The 24,960-nt window shown below is 43.8% G+C and overlaps 5 protein-coding genes across 7 annotated transcripts; 4 read left to right on the forward strand and 1 right to left on the reverse strand.

The window, feature by feature from the left end:
• The first annotated feature begins 3,129 nt into the window (after positions 1–3,129).
• LOC134015362 (ectonucleoside triphosphate diphosphohydrolase 2-like) lies at positions 3,130–8,126 on the forward strand. Its single transcript, XM_062454830.1, has 9 exons — positions 3,130–3,440; positions 4,492–4,609; positions 5,093–5,243; positions 5,405–5,564; positions 5,696–5,923; positions 6,045–6,314; positions 6,555–6,674; positions 7,115–7,249; positions 7,340–8,126. Exons 1-9 carry the CDS (start codon positions 3,324–3,326, stop codon positions 7,547–7,549), a joined length of 1,509 nt encoding a protein of 502 aa, XP_062310814.1. The 5' UTR covers positions 3,130–3,323; the 3' UTR covers positions 7,550–8,126.
• A 1,375-nt stretch (positions 8,127–9,501) lies between these two features.
• nelfb (negative elongation factor complex member B) lies at positions 9,502–13,521 on the forward strand. The gene is made up of 13 exons (XM_062454712.1): positions 9,502–9,782; positions 10,039–10,199; positions 10,328–10,427; positions 10,549–10,779; positions 10,875–11,060; positions 11,166–11,278; positions 11,385–11,487; positions 11,604–11,699; positions 11,895–12,037; positions 12,188–12,294; positions 12,384–12,525; positions 12,719–12,827; positions 12,968–13,521. Exons 1-13 carry the CDS (start codon positions 9,681–9,683, stop codon positions 13,124–13,126), a joined length of 1,752 nt encoding a protein of 583 aa, XP_062310696.1. The 5' UTR covers positions 9,502–9,680; the 3' UTR covers positions 13,127–13,521.
• LOC134015289 (uncharacterized) lies at positions 13,512–16,119 on the reverse strand. Of its 2 annotated transcripts, XM_062454713.1 has the most exons (8): positions 16,046–16,119; positions 15,377–15,541; positions 15,163–15,248; positions 14,814–14,928; positions 14,588–14,724; positions 14,333–14,400; positions 14,134–14,254; positions 13,512–14,040 (listed from the first exon to the last, which is right to left on the reverse strand). In XM_062454713.1, the coding sequence occupies exons 2-8, from the start codon at positions 15,533–15,535 to the stop codon at positions 13,626–13,628; spliced, it is 1,101 nt and encodes a 366-aa protein (XP_062310697.1). In that variant the 5' UTR covers positions 15,536–15,541; positions 16,046–16,119; the 3' UTR covers positions 13,512–13,625. The 2 variants fall into 2 exon arrangements, with proteins under 2 accessions (XP_062310697.1, XP_062310698.1); XM_062454714.1 differs by lacking the exon at positions 16,046–16,119 and having other exon boundaries at positions 15,377–15,892.
• A 1,702-nt stretch (positions 16,120–17,821) lies between these two features.
• On the forward strand, positions 17,822–18,871 carry LOC134015253 (P2Y purinoceptor 2). Its single transcript, XM_062454659.1, has one exon. The coding sequence runs from the start codon at positions 17,837–17,839 to the stop codon at positions 18,851–18,853; it is 1,017 nt and encodes a 338-aa protein (XP_062310643.1). The 5' UTR covers positions 17,822–17,836; the 3' UTR covers positions 18,854–18,871.
• A 400-nt stretch (positions 18,872–19,271) lies between these two features.
• arrdc1a (arrestin domain containing 1a) lies at positions 19,272–24,324 on the forward strand. 2 transcript variants are annotated; one of them, XM_062454360.1, is made up of 8 exons: positions 19,272–19,455; positions 20,724–20,834; positions 21,114–21,164; positions 21,588–21,742; positions 21,830–22,012; positions 22,172–22,351; positions 22,438–22,966; positions 23,265–24,324. In XM_062454360.1, the coding sequence occupies exons 1-8, from the start codon at positions 19,338–19,340 to the stop codon at positions 23,306–23,308; spliced, it is 1,371 nt and encodes a 456-aa protein (XP_062310344.1). In that variant the 5' UTR covers positions 19,272–19,337; the 3' UTR covers positions 23,309–24,324. The 2 variants fall into 2 exon arrangements, with proteins under 2 accessions (XP_062310344.1, XP_062310345.1); XM_062454361.1 differs by lacking the exon at positions 21,114–21,164.
• Positions 24,325–24,960: the final 636 nt, after the last annotated feature.

Below are 24,960 nucleotides of genomic sequence, written 5' to 3' on the forward strand. Positions count from 1 at the left end.
TGGGGGTGAGCGATGTTCACACAATAGCTGCCTTTATTTCACATTCAGGTTCTACAGAGGAGGTGTGCTCAAAAGATTTAATCCCGCATTCAGACCTGACAAGAAAAGTCATTCATATTGAAAGGTGGCACAACACTGTTTCAGGTGTGCTCCCCTCCCTGTCCTCCCCTCAACATCTCCCTCCGTGTCACAAGAAAAGAAAAAACAATTACCTAAATTATAGTGTGTTTTTGTGTATTTTTTTTTGCTTGCTTATACGACAGGAATTCTTGCCTTCCGTTCCCTTCCAACAAGCCCAGGGAAACCTGATCCTGGCAGAGTAGTGCTTTCTCTCAAAGGCTTGCATTTTACCGAGGACAATTTGACCAGGATACCATTCCTGACTCCACTATATGTGAGTGATGAGTGGCTGACACAAAAAACAGCAGGCCATGTAAAAGGATGGCACTGTGCTGCAGGATTAGAGGAGGTGCCTCATCCATGAAGGTTTTAGCCCCATACTTTCACCTCCCAACACGGCTGATGTTTCACTCCTTCCCCCCTCCCCCCCCCCCTCGCTGAAGAAGTCAGTCTTCACATACCAAGAACCCCCCCCCCCCCTCCTCTAAAATATCACCTGCTTTCTGCTCCTTTAATCACGTCAATAGGCATTCCTTCATGCAATTTACAACAGTCTCTCATGTACAGGTAAAAGGGAAAGAATTTCGGAAACAAAAGTGAAGCAATCCATGCAAGCCGCAACTGACATCATGTCCCCCACAGACACTGTGAGCATGTATGAGGCAAGAACGTTTCAATATAAATTCCAGCATGCAATAGAAGGATTAGTGGACTTTAGTGAGGAACCAGGCAATTTCAGAATGATTCAATGGCTCTATGTGCTATTCTCTAGTTGTTCCTGGTCTTTCGAATATACATTGCATATCCATTTGCTCTCTCTCAATATACATTGCAATAACTATAGTTTATGATAATGGTCAGGAAGTTACCTCTGAGTAACTTTGCCCACAAGAACAATCTTTATAGTGTTTCAATGTCAATTCTCACTTGTTATTTTAACCAAATATTATTCTTCAGTCCATTTATATTAGTCTTTTATACCAATTTGACATGATGGTTTGCCATATGCCCTCTGCATCCACTGGCAAGCTACATTCACATTCATAAGGGACAATCTTCACCCTGACTTTCTCCATCACCCTGCTCTGTTGAGAAGGTCACTTCAAAGGAGTGACTGCGTCCCAGGGGCAATAGAGGCCCGGGGACTGACAAATGCACAAGTTGTAAAACTTAACAAGGTGTGAATGCCCTCTGGGTGCCCTGGGCCTCTAGTGTGCAGCCTGCGGCAGCTTGTGGAGGTCCTCGGGGCCTGGCCAGTGGCACCGTGTCCGGGGGATGGTGCGCCGTGTTTGGAGAGGAAACATCAGGTGGTTGGACCAGGCCTGCCGCTGCTGGAGTGGCCCTGCCTGGACGCTGCCTGATTTATCTGTGCATTTTCAGAATGATGTTCCTAACCTCTTCACCTCTGCGCCATTTGTGTTGTTGCTCCTCTCTGTTCGGGGCAATCTAACACCGGCCTGTTTCCCCCCCTCACCCAACTCCAACGCACGTCCCCCGCGCCTGTGTCATCTACAGTTCGGCTCGGACACCACACACACACACGCGCGCACACACAGACACACTCTTGACTTGTGAAGTACAACCATGGGGGGTGACATACTTGGCTGTATACAGTACATTTTACGATAACAATAAACTATTGGGCTTTCCTTTGAACTTATAAGAATTGGAAATACTGTTAAACAGTCCATGTGCTATGGAACAAGTTACGCACTAGTGTGTCTATCCTAAAAAAGAGATGTAGTTGCTTTTGCACAAGACCACACATACATTATCAGGATGTGTTAAGTATTTGAGTAATAAAGATTTCGGCTTCTTCTTTCCTATCCATTACACCTCCAAAATCTAATGATAGTAACACGCACGCTTTGAAGTCTGAAGGAACAAGAAACTCCATTTCATCACAATGATACGCAACCTTAATCGTTAGCTTATAGAGGTTTCATATCTATGGCTCGTTTGAAATCAATCTTCCATGAAAATCAATCACCTCACACCTGAAGTTAATACAATTATAGGCATAATTGGCAATCATTTGACAAACATATTTGACCTAGGTCATCGTCATCTCGTGGTCATAACTGAGAGTGAATGTCCATTTATAGACAGTTGGATATGGAATAAAGGTTAATATTTGCCTCTGCTGGTAGATTTTACTGGCACTTACCACCAGTCTGACCTTTTAAACTAAGGGATGGGTATTGAAATAATGAATACTTGGCTTTCATGTAAACATGTTCAAAGATTGTGTGTGGTGTGATTTTAAATTGCCACAAACATAGACATAACATGACATAAAAATCTGCCTTCCAAACTTTCTTTGTATGATGCCACTGGTTTTCATTCTGCAGTAACGTTGTGATTTTTAATGCAACCACGAATAAACAGTTGTGTGTTCTTACAGTACGTTAACCCAAGCACAACTATGAGACAGTAGCGCCCTCCTCTGGTAGAGTTGAACTAATCAAATTAATTGAAATGTTTAAAAGTCGTGTATTACTAAAGAACGCCACCGGAGGGAAATTACAATATAAACTGTATAGTTTTTAGATAGTTTCTGTTTAATTTGTGTCTTGCAATGAGTGGGTTCTCAAGTTGTAGCAAACGCTCAACTATGTAACAAACTCTAAATTATTGAAAGAGTCTCGTTTGTGTGTCTGTATGGGTATGTGAATGTGGGTTACAATTATTACTAGGTGTAAAAAGTCAAACGCCTCAAATCAACGTCATTTCCTCATACCTATCAAATGAAGTCCCCCACAGACACACATATATAAGAGGTTATTGAGGTGAGATTCGTTATCTCTCCACATGACCAAAGGTTGTACTTACACTGTGCCCGCTAGAGACACGGTAAACCCGTCGGCTATATTACTAAATGTAAATGTAATGTAAAACTGTGTGTCATTGAATTGATTTAGTAATTTGTCTAATAAGACGAGGCAATGTTGAATGTATTTGAAGTGAAAAATTTGCCTATAACGTATTAGGCTTGAAAAAAAGCACACTTGTTCAGAAATTACAGTTGTCGCTTCTGGGTGTGCCAAAGGGTAAAGGCATTCGAGGATAAAACTGAATTTATTGGACAACGTACAGCTCTGGCCAAGCCCACATCTGCACTCACCCACAAGTCTTCCTTTTGCACGCTTTTGCTCTTTCGCTCATGATTGCTGGCCTCGCATCAGCTCACCACCGATCTCAACATGACTAACCAGTACTGTCACATCATTGCCCCAGCCGTGCTCCTGTTACTGGGGTTGTCTGGAATTTTATTGGTTGTGATTCCAATTTACGACGTACGGGAATCTCCGGAGAATATGGTAGGTTTGGTCACCTGATCGTTAGTAAATTGTACCTGTTATTATAATTCACTTGGAGAGAAGTATTCCATTCGTGCGTGTTTGACGTTGCTTACAGATGGCCATTGCTGGAAAACTAAACATTGCTTGAAATAATATTGAAAATAATAATTTTACTATTACTGGTAATTAATAGATGAACACTTAATCAGCAACGCATTGCATGCTTACAAAACTTGTTGTGATGTGTCTAGTAAGGTCCTTTTGGTTTGGAAATTAAGGTTAGCTCACCTTCTAAGGCACTGATATTAATTCAATGGAACAGGTGCAGCCCAAAAGAGGATGATGAGCATAGCCCCAGGTCTTGCACTGAATAACATAGGCATCCTTTTATGCACCATTCAGATGTAGAGAACCATGTAAAGAACCCTAACAGGCTGGATGTAGACCAACCATCAGCAGTTCATTGACAAGACTTGTACAGGAGTAGTAACCTAGATAATCAGCATCAAAGTAGTGATTCATGAATGTACACTATTAGATGCATATCATCATAGGATCATATAGGAATAATTTACACCGGGATATTTGGGGGGGAAATCCTGGTCGAATGTTGTTCTAAAGGTTCTAAAAATCCATATCAGATGTTATATTTTATCTCCCGTTCTAAAAGAGAGAGAGAGGTAAACTGATAACAAGCCTATTCCCAGTCACTCCTTTGACATGCAGTAGCTTGCCCTTTTTAGCAGATCTACAAAGCCAAACCTAATCCTGGCCAGGGGTAGCATGAAAAGGTTGGGATGAAAGACTGGAAGAGAAAAAAGGACAGACCCGGGGATATATAAGTAAAGGTCTCCTTCATTCACCACTCATTCTTTCTTAAGAATTAAGTTCCCCTCAAAATCCCTTAAAAAGGGGAACGGGTACATTTTGAATGGCCATGTCCATCAACGGAACAGTGACTTTGTTTCGAGATCAAAGACCTGTGTCAATACTGGGTTCATAATTGGGTATTAAAGTACTTAGTCTGGACTGTTTCTCTCTCATGTGTTTATCTGGAATTTCCCCCTAGTATGGAGTTGTCCTGGATGCAGGTTCCTCCCACACCACCATGTTTATCTACAAGTGGCCGGCTGATAAGGTGAATGGCACTGGCATCGTCACCCAGCACAGCGAGTGTCATGTGAAAGGTGAGCCGTTTCCCTGACATCTCTCTCGTGAGGCCTAACAGCATCGCAGGGCGGAGGGAAGCTGACCGCCGCCTACCTGTCCGGTCTTCCCTCTGACAGGAAACACGGGGGCTTCACGATGGTCAGACGGCTCTCGCTCTCCGTGCGCTCCGTCGAGACGCTTTCATTTCCCACATTTTTGTTTGCTTCTTCGGAGCAGTTTCTCTGTTCTGAGCGTCAACCACAGACCAAAAGGGTGACTTTTGCAGAAGTGATTATATCATGTTCGGTTTGGCGTGCTTCTGTTCTGTCGGATGTTTCCTGTGATTGCGTGAAGTGCAGTCACGTCGACCTTATTTCTACTTGGTCAAACAGTGAAAAAGACCTTGTTTCTATAGAAACACACTAACAAACATGTTTGCCCTAACCCTAACCCTCATGCCAGGCTTGGGTCTACTTCTGCAAAACTCTCCTCAGGAACCGTAATACTGTCTGTCTATCTAGGTGGAGGAATTTCAAGTTATGCCGGACAGCGAGGGGGGGCCGCACGCAGTCTGGAGGCCTGTCTAGAACAGGCCTTGCAGGACATCCCTAAGTCTAGGCACCGTCTCACCCCAATGTATCTCGGAGCCACAGCTGGTATGAGGCTACTGAAGTGAGTAAAGATGCACGACAATAATATTCATATCCCACTGAAACCCTGCAGCATCCTAAGTAAAAAACGATTTACGAGTCAAATGAGATAAGTAACAACACCTCATAGATTATTCCTCCATTGTCAATCGATGATGTAATTATCTCTCTCTTTTTTTCCAGTATATCTAACTACACCCAGTCAGAACAAATACTGAAAGAAGTGGGAAACAAATTGCGCACTTACCCTTTCAACTTCAGAGGGGCCGCCATCTTGAGCGGTCAAGAGGAGGGGGCGTATGGCTGGGTTACTGTCAACTACCTTCTAGAAAACTTCATCAAGGTGGAGTTTCAATATGTGTTTCCTTACAGGGCACTTAGGAAGCACAATGAGGAAGAAGTGTTCCGGAAAAAAGGAAAGGTAGGCGTTATCACATTCTCATGTTTCCTCTGACTGTCTTTTGCGTTACACAGTATGGCTTTGTGGGGCGCTGGCTTAGTTCCGGAAGGAAGACGGTGGGGGCTCTGGATTTCGGGGGGGCCTCTACTCAGATCACCTTTGAGACCCCTGATAACATGGAGGACGCGAGAAACGAGGTGAAGCTACGGCTTTACGGTGAAGACTATCACATCTACACCCATAGCTTCCTGTGCTATGGCAGGGACCAGGTTTTACGCAAACTCCTGGCTTACTTGGTCAAGGTAAAATACATTGTCAATACACCGTTTGATACTGGGAACCTGAGCGATTAAGTGGGAATACAAAGTTTGAATGGAATCCTACAGCATCGATATCTATTTCTTCTTCTCTGGTATCTTTCAGACTCAAGGCTCTGGAGGTCTGATTTCCAACCCGTGCCACCCTGCAGGACACAACATCTCCATCACACTGGGCAGCGTGTTTGACTCCCCATGCACTGCAGAACACAGACCCACGCCTTACCACCCGCAGAGCTCCCTGACTGTGCAGGGGACTGGGAATTACCAGCAATGTCTGAACAACGTGTCTGAGATGTTCTCCTTCAACAAGTGCTCCTTCTCCAAGTGCTCCTTCGATGGGATCTTTCAGCCCAACGTGACTGGCAGCTTTATGGTGATTCTTCCAATATGAGTTCATATTATTTTGACATGCAGTTTGTGTCATTAGTGGAACAGAAATCTTACTGAAATCCCACTTATTTGTCAGTTCTGCTACTGACTTAGACTGAGTATTGTCCTATATTCAGATCCTTGTAACAGGAATCACAGTAAATAAGTCTGTCGTGCGCATAACTTCCTGCATGGGTACTGCAAACTTGTCGTGCCCGTGGATTGAGCATTCTCTGTCCTACAGGCGTTCTCTGCTTTCTACTACACGCACTCCTTCCTGGAGCGCTGCACCGGCATCCAAATCAAATCGCCCTCACTTCTGGAGGGAGCCGCCCGCACTGTCTGCAACATGAGCTTCCAGGAGGTAAAGCACAGTACTGGGTTCCACTGCTGGGCTCAAATGACTGGATATTCTTGGATCATTCATCTAATACACTGGAGTGCTACAGTAACAATGGTTTTCACAGACAGGAGTGCACTTTCATTGTGCAGTCAATCTCCAGTTGCAGCAACCGAGGCAAACCATGTTAGAGCTTTGTGAATTGTGGGGAGATTAGATCCTCCAATCGGTTGTGAAGAGATTTCTGCCGAGTAAGCAGTGATTACCTTCCCTATGAAACAGCAGAAGGGAGAGCTAATCAGATTTTCCAAGACTGCAATTTGATTACTGACTTTAGGATGCTTTCTGTGCATGTATGATGTCCAATTGATGGTAGTATACTGAAAAAAGGACAAAGAAAATCATTACAGAAGTGTTTCACTGCTAATTTATGTCACTCCCACCGACACACCCTTTACACACAGTTGTCTGAGAAGGTCCCGGAAGAGAAGAAGCGTCTCCAAGACTACTGCACAGTATCCGTCTTCATCCAGGTGCTAACTCTTGAAGCCTATCGCTTCGACGAGGTCTCCTTCCCACGCATCTCTTTTCAGAAAAAGGTGAGTATGAAGTCGATATATCACATGATGAAGTCATATTTCACTTTGTAAAATAAAACAACAACAAAGGTCTGAACTTCTGTTGTGTAGGCGGGAGACACCTCCATTGGTTGGGCGCTGGGTTACATGTTGAGCCTAAGCAGCCTGTTGCCGGGGGAGAGTATTGGCCTGAGGAAGGCGCTGCTTCCAGGAGCTTGGCTTGGCCTGATCTTCATCTTTGTCTTCCTCCTCCTAATTGTATTTGTTTATTTGGTTGTGATGGTCTGTCAACGGAAGAAGGGCGGGGCCAGTGTTATTTGATAGCTTATTTAGGTCATTTCGGCAAATGTTGCCTCCAGTGAGATGTTTGCACTTATGGCATGCACTAGAGTTCCAGCCATTCCAAATGTGTAACTTGCCTTATGCCTTAGTGTGTGTTTTTGTGTGTCTGAGGCATAAGGCTCTAAGTGTATTTATGACCAAAGAAATCTGAGTGAGATGCAAAATGACTTTTATTTTGAATTGGTGTCTTGCTTGTCATTTGTTCTACCTAGTTTGGAAAATACACTGTGATGTATTATTTCCTTTTGTAATATAAAATTCTGAATATGAGTGAAAAACATAAATAACAGAAGTGAATACTGAATAATAACTGTCTAGTTAATAATTTTTTTTGCACTTTTCAATATTTTGCTTGTTTAATGAAATGTATTCTTGCATCTTGCCATTACGACTTGATTGATGTTGTTACGCTTTTTCAATTCATCCAATGTCATAACTGTACAATGCATTTCTAGGGATCATGTGTTCATTATTTCAACGAAGGATTGTTTGTTGTATCAGATCAATGTACTTTTTATTCTTCAAATCAAATAAAGATCAATAGGACGTAAATTGACCTCGGCTTCTTAACCCTTTGATACACAAGCTATGCTTACCCCCTCTAATGCACAACATGGGTCTGAAATGACCCGCATTCATTTCCTATGACATTTCATGTATGGGTGAGTGTTTTTTTGCTATATCTTTTGAAATCAATTCATTTCATTATTTAATATTCTAATTATTCATTAAATATTTTGTTTTTGATTACCACAAATCATTATTGACATTTTTGTCTTTCTTTGTGAGCAAAACACTTTTTGTGCTACTACATCACGTTTACAGACATGGGTCCAAAATTACCCATATGTATTCACTATGGAATTTGATAGAAACTTTGGATATTTGCAATTTGGAACATATTTACTGAGGATAAGTATTCAACTATTCAACATCATTGAGGAGGTCCTGAAATGCAACAACTTAGAGATTAAGAGCTGCAGCAGCAAAAGGGAAAGAGTGGAGAAGCAATCGACACACAGGAATTCTTGGCCTCTATCAGTTTGACCCTCCTTGCAGGGGAGGACAAGAGCCTAGATGTGGCCTTGAGGGAGCGTTTTTCGATCCAATTGCAAAATCCAATGTATAAAGTATGTATAAATGTATCAAGGCTCTTGCAAGGAGTGTTAAACTGAAAGAGGCCAAGAATTCCTGTTTGTCGATTGCTTCTCCACTTTTTCCCTTTTGCTGCTGCAGCTCTTCATCTCTAAGTTGTTGCATTTCGTCACTTGTGAACCTCTCCCTGCCTAAAAGCAGCTGTGTTGAGTTGTGAAATGTGTGACAGGTGAATAGTTATCAAATGTTCCAAGTTGCAAAAATTTACAAATATCAAAAAAAATTATCAAACTCCATAGGAATACATATGGGTAATTTTTGACCCATGTCTGTAAACTGAAGGTAAATTATGAAATGAGTTGATTGCAAAAGATATAGCAAAGAAACACTCAGCCATACATGAAATATCATAGGAAATGAATGTGGGTCATTTTAGACCCATGTTGTGCATTAGAGGGGTAGTGATACAAAAAAAAAAATTCTAAAAGTAAAAAGAAAAAATGAAAATAAGGACTTGTGATGACTAAAAACAAGTTAATTGAGGAATACCTGGAATACTGAATGATTAAATTATTTTTTTGCGAAAATAACATTTAAACTCTGTCGGGTGACTTTAGACCCATGTTGTGTATCAAAGGGTTAAAACAGTCATTTTCATCAACGTTTCACTCCTGTGTTATGTCGATATGTCCTAGCTAGCCAGATTTAACCCTAGCGCAAAACTACAGTTGCAGGTTGGAAAATCTGACGGGTAAGATAAAATGTTAGGACACCAGTCCGATCTGCCACTGTGTGTGGAACCAATAGTTATGTGACCGTGCTTGTTTATCGGACTGTTGACATTGTAGTACACTGCCCGCACAGGAAGTGTGCGTTGACAGAAGAAAAGAAAGCATCGTGAAGAAGTTAGATTATAACTTTATTTAACGTGGTTTAATATTGATGTTTGTGTAGAATATCATTGTATGCATGTTGCTATAACTAATTCTGCGACCTTCAAAACACAACAAAGAAAATGTTTGCGGGATTGCCTGAGCTTGGGATATCCAATGGCGAGGATCTCAAAGAAACTCTCACCAACTGCACTGAGCCTTTGAAAGCCATTGATCAGTTTCAGGTAGCTACACACATATACCACTGTGTATCTAGCTATCCATGTCAACAACATCATGACTATACTGATAGATAGTTAGCCAGCTAGCTAACTCTCTTCTACAACTCGATGCCATACATAGCTCTAACACAACCATTAACACTACCGTATAGCTACGCGTTTTATCTAAGCCTTAGTCTGATATCTAGCAATATATATATTTTTGCAACGTTCCCTCCTAGCATGTGTATAACGTACGTATCTTGTCAATACCATTTAGACAGAGAATGGCATTTTATTGCCAACTCTCCAGTCTGCACTACCCTTTCTGGACCTTCATGGCACCCCTCGACTGGAGTTTCACCAGTCGGTGTTCGACGAGCTTCGCGATAAGTTGATGGAGAGAGTCGCCACCATTGCAGAAGGCAAAGAAGAGGACCGGTGAGACATCATACTTCAATCAATAACCTTAGTATTGCCTAAGGGCCATTGTTATTCTTATTCATATTCTTATGGGGTATGTTAATCTCATTGAAGTCTTGTGTGCTCCTCATCCTACTTGACCGCAGTTATGGTAAACTAGAGGAGCTGCTGGAAAAGAGCTTTCCTCTCGTGAAGATGCCCTCAATACAACCAGTGGTCATGCAGGTCCTGAAGCATCTACCAAAGGTCAGGATTTTGACTCCACAACTTTCTAATACATTAACATCTAGTAAAACTAGACAGTGTGGATGGCAAGCTCACTGTTCACATCGTAGGGTCCCAGCCATACCGTGTTTTCTTTCCACAGGTGCCAGAGAAGAAGCTGAAGGTGGTGATGGCTGACAAGGAGCTTTATAAGGTCTGTGCAGTCGAGGTGAAGAGGCAGATCTGGCAGGACAACCAGGCCCTCTTCGGCGATGAGGTCTCTCCCCTGCTGAAGCAGTACATAGTGGAGAAGGAAGCGGCCCTCTTCAGCAACGACCTCTCCATCCTCCACAACTTCTTCAGCCCCTCGCCCAAAACCAGACGCCAGGGAGAGGTGAGCCTCCGCCGTCCGTGCCACAGGAACGAGCCCCGGGGTGGGCTTGAGGAGGGTCGGCGTTGACGTCGACTCTCGACTGCTCCCCCCTACAGGTGGTCCTCAAGCTGACCCAGATGATTGGGAAGAACGTGAAGCTTTACGACATGGTTCTGCAGTTCCTGAGAACCCTCTTTCTGCGGACGCGGAACGTCCACTACTGCACACTGCGTGCCGAGCTGCTGATGTCCCTCCACGACCTGGACATCAGTGAGATCTGCTCCGTAGACCCCTGCCACAAGGTACCACGGAAACAAACAAACGCACGCTCAAACCTCTCAGTTGCAACCTCTCAGAGCAGCCGCCATTTCAATCCATCCCCTTTTGCCCGTCTTGCGTTTGGTCAGTTCACCTGGTGCTTGGATGCCTGCATCCGGGAGAAGTTTGTGGATGCCAAGCGGGCCAGGGAGCTGCAAGGTTTTCTGGATGGAGTCCGGAAAGGACAGGAGCAAGTTCTAGGGTGAGTCCGGACATGGGAATAAGTGTGTCAATAACTAATGTCCGTTCCGGAGTTTCCCCCCAAAGAAGCGAGAAGGCTGGTGTTGACGTGTGTGCTGACGTTCCAGGGATCTCTCCATGATTCTGTGCGACCCGTTTGCCTGTAACACCTTGGTGTTGAGTACTGTCCGAAACCTCCAGGAACTGCTGAGCCAGGACGCTCTTCCCAGGGTGAGGACGTGGAGGGAGCGCAGTGTGTACTTCCATGATCAATAATGCGTCGGTTCATGTTGTGGACAATGTCAAGGTCTCCACTAAAGAGAGAGATGTCTGATTGAATGAAACAGGACAGCCCAGACCTGTTGCTACTCCTGAGAATGCTGTCCCTCGGTCAAGGCGCTTGGGATATGATCGACAGCCAGGTTTTCAAAGAGCCGCGATTGGTGAGCTCTTTCTTATTGTTATTGTACATCACGTCTTGTGGTTGTGACTTTGACTTTTTGCTGGACTGTGGGGCTTTGAGCGCAAGAAAGCATGACAAATAAAACGATGACACTCAAATAATGATTCTCCTGCAGAAATGTCTTCATGTCGTATTCGTCGAGCTCATCATTTGATTTGACCCCGTCCATCTGCAGGATGTGGAGGTTGTGACCCGCTTCCTGCCTGCCATGATGTCGGTGGTGGTGGACGACTACACCTTCACGGTGGAGCAGAAGCTGCCCAGTGAGGAGAAGACCTCCGTCACATACCCCACCTCTCTGCCGGATTCCTTCAACAAGTAACTAGTGGGATGGCGAGGCATAGCGGGAGTCTTCAAATGCTAGGATTCCTCGCTCATCGAAAACTGCTGTGTTAGACATACTGTATTATTCAGGTTACAGACATGGATGTCATGTAATTGTCCTCGTTTTTAACCTTCCTCACCTAGGTACCTGCAGGAGAACCGAGTGGCCTGTGAAATGGGCCTGTACTATGTCCTCCACATTGCCAAACAGAGGAACAAGAATGCCTTACAACGGTTGCTTCCCTCTTTGGGTTGGTATTGCCTTTATTTTGGTTTGAATAGGTCTCGATGTAAAAGTCAAAAGTGGACAGTAGTGAGATGTTGTTTCTCTGCCCTGCAGTGGAGACCCTCAACGACATGGCGTTTGGGGACATCTTCCTGCACCTGCTGACCGGACACCTCACCCTGCTGTCGGACGAGTTCAGCACAGAGGAGTTCTGCACTGCTGTCTTCGATGGCTTCCTCCTGACCTCCTACTCAAGGTCGGCCAAGTTAACAGAAACAAAAGAAAGGATGTCGTCTAAAACCATGGACGTTGTAATGAAAATTGCCGTCAGATCCCTGTAGAACTTATCGTGGATAACTTTGGTGCTGTACTGGTTCTGTGCATGGGAATATTTTGTACAGGCGCTAATGTACTGTAACCCATCCTTATTTATGTCGTGTGTGTCTCAGCAAAGAGAACGTCCACAGACACTCTCTGCGCTTGTTGCTGCATCTCCACCACAAGGTGCTGCCATCGTACATGGAGACCTTGATGAAAACCCTGGAGCCGCCCAAACAAGTGAGGTTTAGAAACACTGTCATGATGGAGGAGTCGGGTTGAGAACCACTGCACTAGTGCATACATGGTCGTGTCATGGGGGTCAAAGGCACGTGATTTACTAACAGTGTTGACTTTTGTGATATCTTTGTGATTTACAGAGTAGTGAGCCGGTGAAGGAGTTATACACCCAGCTCACAGAGAAGCTGGAGGCCCAGAAGAAGAGCCCCCCAGAGCCAGACGAGGCCCCCTCTCTGGACCTCGGCCTCCATCCTGTCACGGTCCCCACCACGGCCTCCACCCCCACCACACCCGTCTGAGAGGAGCACGCAGCTTGAGGGGCCAGAGGCAGAAGACTAACGGTCGGAAAAGGCGACGCTGATATTGGATGTAGACGTTAATGTCAGCACCGGCTGAGAAAGGCTACACTTGAATGAATGGTGTACCATGTTCATTTATATCATCTGGTCAAAGTTTTGGTTGTTTTTCTGTATGTATTTTCGAAGACAGATGTTTCGTAGCAGTCTTCCAGCTTTGATATTGTAACCCAGTGTTCAGGGTTTTTTTTCAGTGGATAAAATTACTTTTATAAGCATGTAGTTTTGCTTTATTATTTGACAAATATATTTTCATATATACAGTAGATAGTCTGAATGTCGTACGTGCTGGTATTGTATCAGTGAAGCAAGCTGTAAATAAATAATTATCTTTGTGTTTTCTTAGTTTTGATTTATTTATGTATTTCAGATTTTTGGGGGGAATGTATGTAGTTGATAGACATCACAGACAGGTCTGTCTCAAGAGATGCCTCCTGTCCAATCAAGTCGATGGCTTTTCGGAGAAACTCAACAGCACGTTCGAATTTTTGAGTTTGAAGGTCACTTTAAGTTGACCGGGGTCCCATTTAGTGTCGTAGAATGAATCTGTGTCCTTACAACTGTCCTCTGTAGCGTAATCCTCCAGACCATCCACACACCCAGGAGCATCCGCAGAGTCACCCGACACCGAGCTCCTGCCGCAGGCCTCCTTTGCTGGGTACCCACTGGCTGGTGATCCACACCTCCCCTGTCCAACCGTCCCACATCCCCTCTGAAGGCATAACCCTGTCAGCTCCAGCTGGACATCCTCAGAGGAAGACCAGGCCACCTTCATCGAGTCCGCCGCCGTATCCAGACGCTCGTCCAGGCAACCGCCACAGTGCTCCAACCGCCACCCCCTGGAATCGGGGGCAGACCTGGGTTTAGAGGAAAGCATGGGTGAGTCGTAAAGGGAGCGCCGTGTCTTTAAGAAGGAGACTGATGGGAAGGAGCGTCTGTCAGAGTTCTACCTCTGTCTTGACGTTCGACGTCCAACTCTCTGGGGCTCCTCCACCACCACCTCATAGAAGCGGCGGAACACTGGAGCCCTTCCGGAACCTTGCTGATGATTGGCCGGCTCCATCCTGGGGTCTGATGCAGGTAGGACATGTATAAAGCCCACCAAGTTAGCTTTCAATGTCAAAATGAATGGGCGGACATGGACTGTACCTGGAGTGATGCCGGCACACTGCAAAATACTTGGTTGCTGTGGAGCAACAGGTTTCAAAGGCTTGAAACTGGAATGCACAAACAGAATGTTATTGAGTAGCTATAGTTGATAGTCCTTGATGCTGTGGATATGTGCATCAAAACTCGAGCGTACATTTTGATTTCTGAAATTTGATTTGGAAATTTGAAAGTGTAGTCAAATCTTGAGCTTGTGAAAGGTTGAATGAAATATCCCCAGTCTTTGCGCCAGTCTACCCATTAATCATCTTCTTCTTTCGTTTCTGATGTTTCAGGTATGGGCTTTCCATGCTGTCGTTTGCTCCCAGGAGACTCGGGTTGGATTCCAGTGTGCCTGCCTTGGGGTCCTGAATCACCTGTGTCTTTACACTGCCCTGCAGAAAGGAACATCCAAACAGTCCCCCTCCTCACCCACCTGCTTACTCCCAGGTACACTGTGTGAAGAAATGTCAGGTTACATCACCTGGGAGACGATGACTGGTCTTAGGGAGAATTTAGACAGCCTGGAGGTCTTGATCTTGTCTGCGTCACATTCACTGTCACACTTGGACCACCTCTCAACATTGACTGTGTCGGCCCTGTGAAAGGAGCGTGTGAGTGAGAGAAACATAAGGAGAGAACACAGTACAACATATATGAACTAAAGTAAAGATACGCACGTGGTTACACGGCTGCAAGACATGCGTATTATAGGGTTGGACTTTCGGCTGTCAGCTTCTCCCATTTCAAATCAATTACGCTGTCCTGGGAGATTTTTTGACCCCCAAAATACTGAGAGATGATTGTTTTCTATCAATGCTGAATAACGATACCTTTGGTCGATGGAGAGCATTGGTTTATCGTCAGGGTCTGAGGTGGGCATCAGTGGTTTAGATCTGACTCTGATAGTGTATCTTGTCTGCATCCAAGAATGAAGAGAAGAAAAACAACCCGTCAGAAAGGTACACGTGTTCTTCTGAATGGACCCAGTGTGTCTCTGGAAGGGACGTGAGTTTCAGACATCATTTGAATGGTTGTATTTGGCACCTGCTGTGGTCTGGGTTTGCAGGACGACCCTCTTTTGTCGTACTCTGCAGCGTCTGAGCGTGGCTGTAGTGCTCTCCCTACACAGGTCACATACTCCAGGGGCTCGCCAGCGGTTTGGGGTTGTGGTTGTGGAGTATTCAATTTCCACAAATTGGCCATTTTCCCCTGTTTGAGCAACCAAGGCCGTCAAATAGACATCTAGGCCTAAGCAAGTCTTGTACGTTAGAATGATACAGTTCAAAATGTGTGATATTCGTTTGCATCGTCTTGTAATGTTGACCTATTCAACATTATTCTCGGGTTCTTCGGGTATATAACTTTTTGTGATTAACTGCATGGAGAAATGCAAAGTGTTTCATCTGTGCATTAATGTTCTATTTATATATTTAGAATACCAATTGAAATTTAGAATGCCTAACAATGTTGTAACCATAGAAATCTTAAGATTCTATTATTTTTAAGTTTAGGTTAGAAGTTAATGCAAAAGAATACTGAATGGCTACTCTGTCATATGAAACAAATGTCACTTTTGCTATCCATTTATCTAAAACTACCAAATCCGTATACATCCGTATTTTAAATATATATAGGAAGTGATTCATAATCATATAATCCCATCATTTACAATTGATAGATAAGTTTCTAATCTTGTCAGTCGTCCATTTTTACTGCATTTCTTATTTTGACAAAGACTTGAATTGTTGCTGCAGCATGCAGTCATGATCTTGCAGGAAGCTCTTATCATAATTATGGAGTCATGTGGCTGAGCGGTTAGGGAAGCGGGCTAGTAATCTGAAGGTTGCCAGTTCGATTCCTGGCTGTTCCAAATGACGTTGTGTCCTTGGGCAAGGCACTTCACCCTACTTGCCTCGGGGAGAATGTCCCTGTACTTACTGTAAGTCGCTCTGGATAAGAGCGTCTGCTAAATGACTAAATGTAAATTATAGCCTGCTAAATAAAATCGCTATACTAGGGCATCCTGAGCCCTAGTATAGCGAGGGAAGGAAATGTTAGTCATTAGTCTGGTCTGTTCTAACTGATGACATGGGCTACATCACAGTGAAGTAGTTGAAGATTATATTATACATCAAATTACACTTATTGCTCCTATTTCCAGTGTTCCGGTCATCCATGCTTCAGGTAACTAAATATTGCAAATATTACACAATTTCTGTGAAATCTCATGTGAGATGTGTTTTCAACTGTATGCTAATTGTCTAATCCCTTTACTGTTTACACGGTTTTACATCCTCATTCTTTGAAATCCCCCATCCAACTGCCTTGACAAAAAATCAACATATAATGTCCTTGACCTGCTACATTCAGCTAGTTAGATCAATTTCTCTCATTCCTATGAGCAATTCTAAGAGTCAAAATATAAAGTCCAGGTCACAGAAAATGGTGGTGGTATGCTTGGTCATTTTTGGGATATGTTTTGCCCCAATGAATGTCATACGAACTGTAGTTGTGGTTTTGAAAAAGTACTTCCCAGATAACTGTAGGCTTCTCCTACGGGGGAGACAGCATACTATGTATCCTGGATCATAGCTGGCGCAAACGGCTGTTTAGATCCGTTGCTTTACTGTTTTGCCTCACAGACATTTATGAAAGCTGTCCATAGGTCTCTTCGGAGATCTAAGGTTACGTTCAGAGCACACTCAGCGACAGTGAATTAGAAAGTGGCCTGACATGATGCTGTTAATGTACTCGCACCATTATTAATGAGTCTAAGGAAAACATGTTGACATAAGTGTTGATACACCCTCATATCTAAATGTTTAGTATAAGTAGAGTATAACTTATTTCCATTCTACATAATTGTCATTGTATTCTCTTGCGTGTGCATCATATAGCTAATACAATACCACACTCAGGTTTAAGGTGGATGCTATTTGACCAAAAGGCTATAATTACAGTTGGTTAACATGTCGGTCCCCGTTGTCACATCTCTTGTTAAACATTCTATATGTGCTATACCAAGCGCATACCTGCATGTTTCCTCTTTTAGACATCCTTGTTAGCACTCTCACACTTTAAAACTACCCAAGGCACTGTTCCTGTTAACTCTACAGCGGTCAAAATATGCATGCACAAAGACCTTCACACATTCTGTTTGACTGAGACCACAGTCTTTACATCTTGGTGAGTTCTCTTTCACACTTCCTATGTTGTCACAAAAGAGCTTTCTTTTCACATATTTTTCACATATTTAATATTGTGTCTCCCGTAAAATAATTTTTATTAGTATTATTATTATTCAGCTTTGACAATAAGCAGCTTTCTTTTGCATTTCTAATGATTAATTAGTATTCATTTTGAAATGTAGCTACAGATTGTAAAATGTCTTTGGGAAGTACACAATGGGTGCTTGCTTCCCTGTCTGAATGTTGTGTTAAGATAAATGCTCCTATCACTATTTGTTTTCCCTCCAGCGTGGACCCCCCAAGACGTCTGTAGAAGATGGATAGCTCGTTGACATTGAACAAGAGTCTAGCCAACGGCAGTGGCTCCGTGTCCTGCTATGCCGAGCCCCAGCACGTCTCCATCACCGTGTTCATCTCCCTGGTCTTCCTGGTCGGCTTCTTCCTCAACAGCTTCAGTCTGTGGGTCTTCTGTTACAAAGTGCCAAGCTGGAGTTCTGGTACGGTGCTGCAGTTCAATCTGGCTCTGAGCGATGCCATTGGCTCCCCGGGGACACTTATTATGGCGGTGAACTTCGCCTTGGGCCACTGGCCATTCGGAAGGTTTCTGTGCCAAATCAAGATTGCGCTACTCAGCACGCACTTCTATGGCAGCACCATGTTCCTCACCCTCATCAGTGTGCATCGGTATGTGGCAGTTGTCTATTTCAACAAAAGGTCATATATGAAACAGAAGGGATTTGTCTCAAAGTTGTGTGGTGGAGTGTGGGTCATGCTTCTGGTAAAAACGGCGGTCTATGCAGTGTGCCTTCCCCCTACCAAGGAAGGCAATACAACTCAATGTCACAGCATTCATCAGAACAATCTTACCAATATTCACTTTGCCTTAAACTTTCTGTTGTTTACATTTGGGTTCATTTTGCCGTTTTCTGTTTCTGCAATCTGCTATAGCCGCCTGGCAAGTGTAGTGTCCAGCATCAATATCAACACAGGCAAAGGTCTTGCTGTTAAGACCAAGTCTCTGAGGATGATTGGGATTTGTCTAGTGATATTTGGACTCTGCTTCCTCCCATTTCACATTGCAAGGACAACAGCGGTGGTGATCAAAAAGTACTACTCGACAGAGTGTCGTACTCTCCTGCGTGTTGAAACTGGGTATTATGTGTGTGTAATCCTTGCAGGTTTTAATTGTTGCCTGGATCCCCTATTGTATGTTTTTGGTTCGCAGAGTTTCGCTAAGGCTTTCAAGAATTCTTTAAAGATCAGGTCTAAGCATAAAGGTGAAGACAAAAGGGAGTCCGATGGACTAGGTCTAAGTGGGACGGATGCTTTTTGAATTCAGTATTATTTACCTATATTGTGGTTGGTGTTAACCTATTTCATGTCTTTCTGTTGTTATCTGTCTGTAACATAATTCTTCCTCGTTAAAAAAAGTATTAAGACATTTATTTTTTGAGGAACCTTGAGATAACTGTAAAATGGTGTAGTACACCACTAACCATGTTGCAAACATGAACTTCTATTAGTAAAGGAATATGAACTGAAAGACATTTGTCGATGTATTATTTTCTCTGACGTATGCTATCATTCATAAAAGGGGGATGAATCAATAATTAAAAGAGCACAGGTTGTTTACTGTTAAAAAGTCGTTGAGAAACATCTTTGAATATAACTTGTAACCGGTTGAAGCGATAATATTTTAAAGGAGGGGCCAATGAATTCATTGAATGCATGTTATTGACGTCATTTCGAGGGGCTGGATAGAGGCACACTCGGCGCACAGGTGAACAACACTCGACCCACTCCTTGTGGGAGAAAACATGGGAAAGCTTCAGGAATTTGATATTATTTTAACCGACAACAAAGTTGTTTACAGCCCCGGAGAATCCATCACAGGCACGCTGAAAATTACAACAGCAGAACCACTGCTGTGTAAAGGTATGTTTGTATTGTTTTCGTGATCTCAAATTGCCGTAGCCTACCTGTAGCGAAAACAGGAAGTGGAAATTAAACAAGTTCTCCACTGAAAACAAATTGTGTGACCCAAAGTGATTTTCTGTTAAACATTTAAGATATGACTGTACCATGTGTTGAGATGTATTTGTTTATCTAGGTTTGATTTAGATAGATTTAGATCTCACAAGTGAGATCTAAAAAATGTTTTTTTGTGGTTCATGTTACTGCTGGCACCATTTCGAGTATCAAGATGACATGGGTTGTTTTAGAAATTCATTGTGAATAGGATCCACTTTGATCAGGTGCCATCTGTCAAGTGGCTGAGAAGCTTTTGACCCTAGTATTAAATATAGGTTTACTGACAGGTGGCCACCACCACCCTCACCGGTTAGTGTAACAAAATACCTTTTCAGGCTTAAAAAGTGATTACTCTTAAGATTCTAAGATTGATCAAAATGCACAAAATACGAATAAACAGCAGTATTACATGAACTTTTGTGTAGTTGTTGAATGGATGTTAGTGTTGGTTTGAATATCACATGACCTTTGAGAGCCAAACAAAGGGAGGCAACAACTACCCCAAACCCTATCGCCTTGTTCATAATATAAAAAGTGGATCCTGATCAATTTAATAACTGATCGGATGAAGCTCTCTCTCTCTCTTTAGCGCTCTCTTTTTCTCTGTCTCATACCTCCATTAGCTTTCAAGGGTAGGCTATTTGTTTCAACGTAGAAGGTGTATTTTTGGGAAAGAACTCTAAATATTTTAATTTTGGGCCCTTTTCCAAAAATATGCAATCAAGCCTAATGGTAGGTCCCTCACTGTGACGGAGAATCAGTTGTGTCCCACGAGTTTCTGTTAAACTTTTAAGTTGAGCCTCCGGTTTGTATACATTCCTTGTGAGAGAAAGCAGGTCAGACTGACGCTGTATGAGTCATGGTGTTGACATTATGGAACAAGGTATCAATGGCAACTGTAGTGATCACAATTTGCAACAAATCTGATCCTTTCCTCATTGGACACAAATTAGATTTTCACATGATTGTCTCCAGTAAATAATTACATCTTTAAGTAGCTAATGCCTCCTACCTTTATTCTGTCCGACTGTCCATACAGTATACAGTACATAGTGGACTTACTTAAGTACAAGGCACCAATAACATGGAATTTACAGGTGGGTCTGGGTGCAGTTTAAAGTGCAAGTCCATCTAATCTAACCATTGTGTTCACCTCTTGTCTTTTCCTGAAGCAATCAAGGTGAATTGCAATGGCTTCTGTGGCGTGACCAGCAAAATCAACGACACCGCATGGACCGTGGAGGAGCCCTACTTTAACAGCACGGTCATTGTGACAGATAAAGGTAGGCTATGCTGTGCTCGGGCCATTGACCCCCCCCCCCCCCCCTGTAGTTTTGTACTCCACTCCCTTTCACCCTCAATCAACCTCTTACACACTCCTTTATTGGCAATCACACCTGGCCACTTGTATAACAAAGGATGAAAACAATAGAAGGTACATATGATTCAGCATTCATTAAAGCTAGATATTGACTGCGTAGATAGCTTTTATTCTCTAGAAGGGACAACACGCCCATTGTCTAACCTGCTAACTGATACTTATCTGTTCCTCTATGTCCCAGGAACACTGAAAGAGGGAGAACACAGCTTTCCCTTCAAGTTTTTCATTCCAGGTAATGAATGACCTCTCAGTGACGAAGGCTTAGCATGTTGGCCGTGCCACATTCTTTCCTACCAATGTTTTACCTCCGGAAGCCGACATGCCCAGACACGTTCCATTCTTTTTCTGTGACCGATCTGTAGTTGATGGTATTCACAATGATGTCAATTAATCAGCTCATCTGTAACCCAGTCATTCTTTCCACCTTATTCTCACGTGTGTACTGATACTGTAAATCACAAAACCGACCAAACCGGTTTTTACCATTGCGATGCTAAGTCGGTCACTTGAAACCTGCAGTCTCATTGTATCTCGATTTGAAAGATATGATTAGAGTCTGGCAGTATGACTTGTCTGTGGTTCCTGCTTACACGGCAGACCCCATGAGTCCAAACGCCCTAACATTTACCCCTCTCACATTTGTCCTCCACTGCAGCCTCTGCGCCTACATCTTTTGAAGGAAATTATGGGAAGATCATTTACAGAGTTAGGGCTTTTATTGACACCCCTCGCTTCGCAAAGGACTACAAGACGGAGAAACCCTTCTACCTGCTGAGTCTCCTCAATCTGAACGAAGTGCCTGACATACAGGTGAGGACGTGTTAGCGTGGTGTCGACGTAGAGGGAAGAGGAGTTTCCCCAGGGTCAACCATTCATTCCCCCGTCTCGTCTTTGTAGGAACCTAGTTCCTCAGCCATAACCAAGAAGTTCAGCTACATGCTGATGAAGACAGGCACCGTGTCTCTGAAGGCCCAGACGGACATGCGCGGCTACACTCCTGGGCAGGTCATCCAGCTCACCGCCGAGGTCCAGAACCAGTCAGGCAGGACCACGAGCACCGTGGTGGCCAGCCTCATGCAGGTACAACGTTTCTCCTTTAGGTTTGAATGTTTCGCGTAGCTTTTAGTCGTCAATAAAGATGATTTGTATCAGCATGGGGTTACGTTGATCATGTAAAAGGACTGTCACTGATTCGAAAGCATCTTTTTGTGTGTGTGTGTGTTGGCTCCTCTCCCTCAGAGAGTGACCTACCAGACCAAATCAAAGCCTACCTATGACCAGAAGACCATTGCGGAGGTGGAGGGTGCTGGGGTGAAGGCCGGCAAGCTGTCCGAGTGGAAGGAGCAGATCATCGTGCCTCCTCTTCCCCAGTCTTCCCTCTCTGGCTGTAACCTGATCACCATGGAATACTACATCCAAGTAAATACCCCCAAAAAACGTCTGTTTTAATCAGTGTATTTGTTTCCCCCCCCCCTCACACTAACGTTCTCCCTCGTGCTTTGTAGGTAACCCTGAAGTCTGCGGATGCCACCGTGACCCTTCCCATCCACGTCGGAAATGTCTCGCTGGACAAGAAGTCCAAAACGTCCATCAAGGCAGCCCCACCCTCTCGCTTGGACTCCTCTCCGGCCGCTCGCCCCATCTCAATTGCGGACCCCACCTCTCCTCCCACGCCAGCCCCCCGCGCAGCCACCCGGAAGAGAGGCTCTTCGTGTGCCTCCCCCAGCGCCCCACCAGCCGATGAGCACCATGACGGCCCAGGGGCCATCCCCACCAAGAACTCCCAGCTGGGCCCCTCGGTCCCCCAGGCCTCCATGTCCCCCTGTGCCTTTAGCTATGCCCCAGGTGTCACCTTCCCCCAGAATCCAAGCCAGCATGGTTCCACAGGGGCCACAGGGGCCAGCGCCCCATACTTCTCTGAGGGCACCCCTATGCCCATCGCCTTCCCCCCCCTCTTGCATCCAGACTACGGGAACTCTGTATACCCACTCGGTCGGTCTGCATCCCATTTTCAGCTGTATCCCACTCTTCCAGGTGAGCAGTGGTCAATGGCAACGTTTAAATATCACTTACGTAAGATGAATTTGCCTCATAACAATCATTTTGTTGGACTATTAGGTGTGGTGTGTTGCTAGTTTGATAGTGTTGTTTTAGAACACGAGAGAATATCGATAGATAACGTGTTCTTAAGTGTACAAGCATGAAGCCACACCCCAGACTGGTTTGATGTTGCTTTCAGGTTTTTCATGATGTGGTCAGAGACTAGGCTCTTACAGGAAAGTGTGTGCTTGTATGTGTGATAACACTTTATTTTTTTCCCTTTTTTTTATAGAGGCCCCACCCTCCTATGATCAGAGCTGTAGCGGCAGCACATAAGCTTCAGCCGGGAGATCCAGGAAGCTCGTTTGCAACTGCTATCTGACCACTGTTATGCTCTTATCAGTTCTCACCAGTACACCACATGTTGTTATATTTTGTCACAACTGATTTTGTTGGACATGATCATAACACTTTCATGTCTGAAAGGGAAATTGATGTTTTGTTGTTTTGGTGTATACTGTGAGTTCAGGGTTGGTTAAGGAGTGAAGATTTTAAAATGACATCTGTGATGTTATAAATATTGGAAGTTGCCTTTTACCTTTTTTATCTTCTTCAAAGTCTGCTTGTTAATAGCGACAGGTTCCATTTTGTTCTACTGGATGCAAATGACCCAATCACAACTGTTTAATGTACTTTAGGGCGCTCACATTCGCCAATACTTGTTTTGATTTTTGAATTGTATTTTATCAATGTTATTAATCTTCAGTGTGTGTGTGATGTTTTCTGTTGTTTTGCTTAAGATATGGTGTTGAATAAGAGAACTGCTTGGTCAGCTTACATGGGAGTAGCAGAGAAGGTTTTTCTGATTTGCTTATCAAATCACTAGCATGTAGATTTTGACGTCCATTTTAAGTTTGTCCTTCCACTGTGGACTGGCTACCGACCGTTTTGCCTTTGATTTTATTTGATGGTATAGGTAGCTTTTATGAATGAGGAATCCATGTAATGTTTTCCTTTTCACAATATAATAAACATGGAACAAAACAACACACTGCTGCTTATACCTAGTAGTAGACACTATTATTAGCCTTAGCCTTCCCTCAGGATCATAATCAGGAGTTGTTTGTTTCAGTTCTTCTCAGCTGATAAACCAGCCATATGATGTGCCACTGTATGTCTTTACAAAGGTTCAGTTGTCGTGTGTTTTAGGAAGCTATTTAGCTCTCTGGTCTTTATAGAATTGACTTTACAATTGACTGGACACTTTTGGTTACATAATGTGTGTTGCATACACTGCATTGTGTACAAATGTTTATTTATTCATATTATAACAAATAAACGATTTATCATCAGCAATTCTGCTCAATTCATTTTGTAATGTCACAGATGTATCTTGGCACAATCACACAACTTCATTTCTCAACTGTAGAGCAAAATCACAAACAGTATTTTACATTTGAAAACAAATGTGTTTTAATGTGTGAATATGTGCAGGCAAAACTACACCCATTGACTAATTCCAGACTATTACATGTGAAGACATGTATAAAGAAATGATCATGTGTAATAAAAAACAACGCGTGGGGGGGGGGGGGGGGGGGGGGAGCTTCTAGAAGGCTAATAGTGCTTTCAGTGAAGTGGGTCTTTGTGTGAGAAGGTGATGCCACCGACTGGCCAGCTCATGTACTGCTGCTTCATAAAGAAGAAAAGAACGAGCCGGGGCACATGTTGAACAGCAAGCGAGCAGACTGAGCATGCTCTGTGGAGGAACCAATGGGGAGCAGCCTAGTCACATGACTGGCTGAAAGGGTGGGGAAGGAAGGGGAAACTGGCATACTTCCCCTGCCCCCCTCTCTCTCACTCTCTCTCAACAACTCCAGTCTCCGACCGAGCTGGTAGGAAGTTACTTTGTTGCTCTAACTTTTGCAGGACTTGAATCTTACAGCTTTCTACGTAGTGCATCTTGGAGGTTTTATCTGCATGCACGG

This window comes from Osmerus eperlanus, chromosome 28 (assembly GCF_963692335.1).
Source record: "Osmerus eperlanus chromosome 28, fOsmEpe2.1, whole genome shotgun sequence".
Classification (NCBI taxonomy): domain Eukaryota; kingdom Metazoa; phylum Chordata; class Actinopteri; order Osmeriformes; family Osmeridae; genus Osmerus; species Osmerus eperlanus.

What these genes read in the sequence shown, in the direction of transcription:
- arrdc1a (XM_062454360.1), top strand. Translation starts at nt 19,338, where the DNA reads ATGGGAAAGCTTCAGGAATTTGATATTATTTTAACCGACAACAAAGTT. An exon ending in AGAACCACTGCTGTGTAAAG is followed by an intron (nt 19,456 to 20,723) that starts GTATGTTTGTAT and finishes CTTTTCCTGAAG; the next exon opens with CAATCAAGGTGAATTGCAAT. An exon ending in GCTGTATCCCACTCTTCCAG is followed by an intron (nt 22,967 to 23,264) that starts GTGAGCAGTGGT and finishes TTTTTTTTATAG; the next exon opens with AGGCCCCACCCTCCTATGAT.
- LOC134015253 (XM_062454659.1), top strand. Translation starts at nt 17,837, where the DNA reads ATGGATAGCTCGTTGACATTGAACAAGAGTCTAGCCAACGGCAGTGGC.
- LOC134015362 (XM_062454830.1), top strand. Translation starts at nt 3,324, where the DNA reads ATGACTAACCAGTACTGTCACATCATTGCCCCAGCCGTGCTCCTGTTA. An exon ending in GGGAATCTCCGGAGAATATG is followed by an intron (nt 3,441 to 4,491) that starts GTAGGTTTGGTC and finishes ATTTCCCCCTAG; the next exon opens with TATGGAGTTGTCCTGGATGC. An exon ending in GCATCTCTTTTCAGAAAAAG is followed by an intron (nt 7,250 to 7,339) that starts GTGAGTATGAAG and finishes TCTGTTGTGTAG; the next exon opens with GCGGGAGACACCTCCATTGG.
- nelfb (XM_062454712.1), top strand. Translation starts at nt 9,681, where the DNA reads ATGTTTGCGGGATTGCCTGAGCTTGGGATATCCAATGGCGAGGATCTC. An exon ending in AAGCCATTGATCAGTTTCAG is followed by an intron (nt 9,783 to 10,038) that starts GTAGCTACACAC and finishes AATACCATTTAG; the next exon opens with ACAGAGAATGGCATTTTATT. An exon ending in GCCAGGACGCTCTTCCCAGG is followed by an intron (nt 11,488 to 11,603) that starts GTGAGGACGTGG and finishes TGAATGAAACAG; the next exon opens with GACAGCCCAGACCTGTTGCT.
- LOC134015289 (XM_062454713.1), bottom strand. Translation starts at nt 15,535, where the DNA reads ATGGCCAATTTGTGGAAATTGAATACTCCACAACCACAACCCCAAACC. An exon ending in GCAAACCCAGACCACAGCAG is followed by an intron (nt 15,249 to 15,376) that starts GTGCCAAATACA and finishes TCTTGGATGCAG; the next exon opens with ACAAGATACACTATCAGAGT. An exon ending in CGTCGAACGTCAAGACAGAG is followed by an intron (nt 14,041 to 14,133) that starts GTAGAACTCTGA and finishes CTCTAAACCCAG; the next exon opens with GTCTGCCCCCGATTCCAGGG.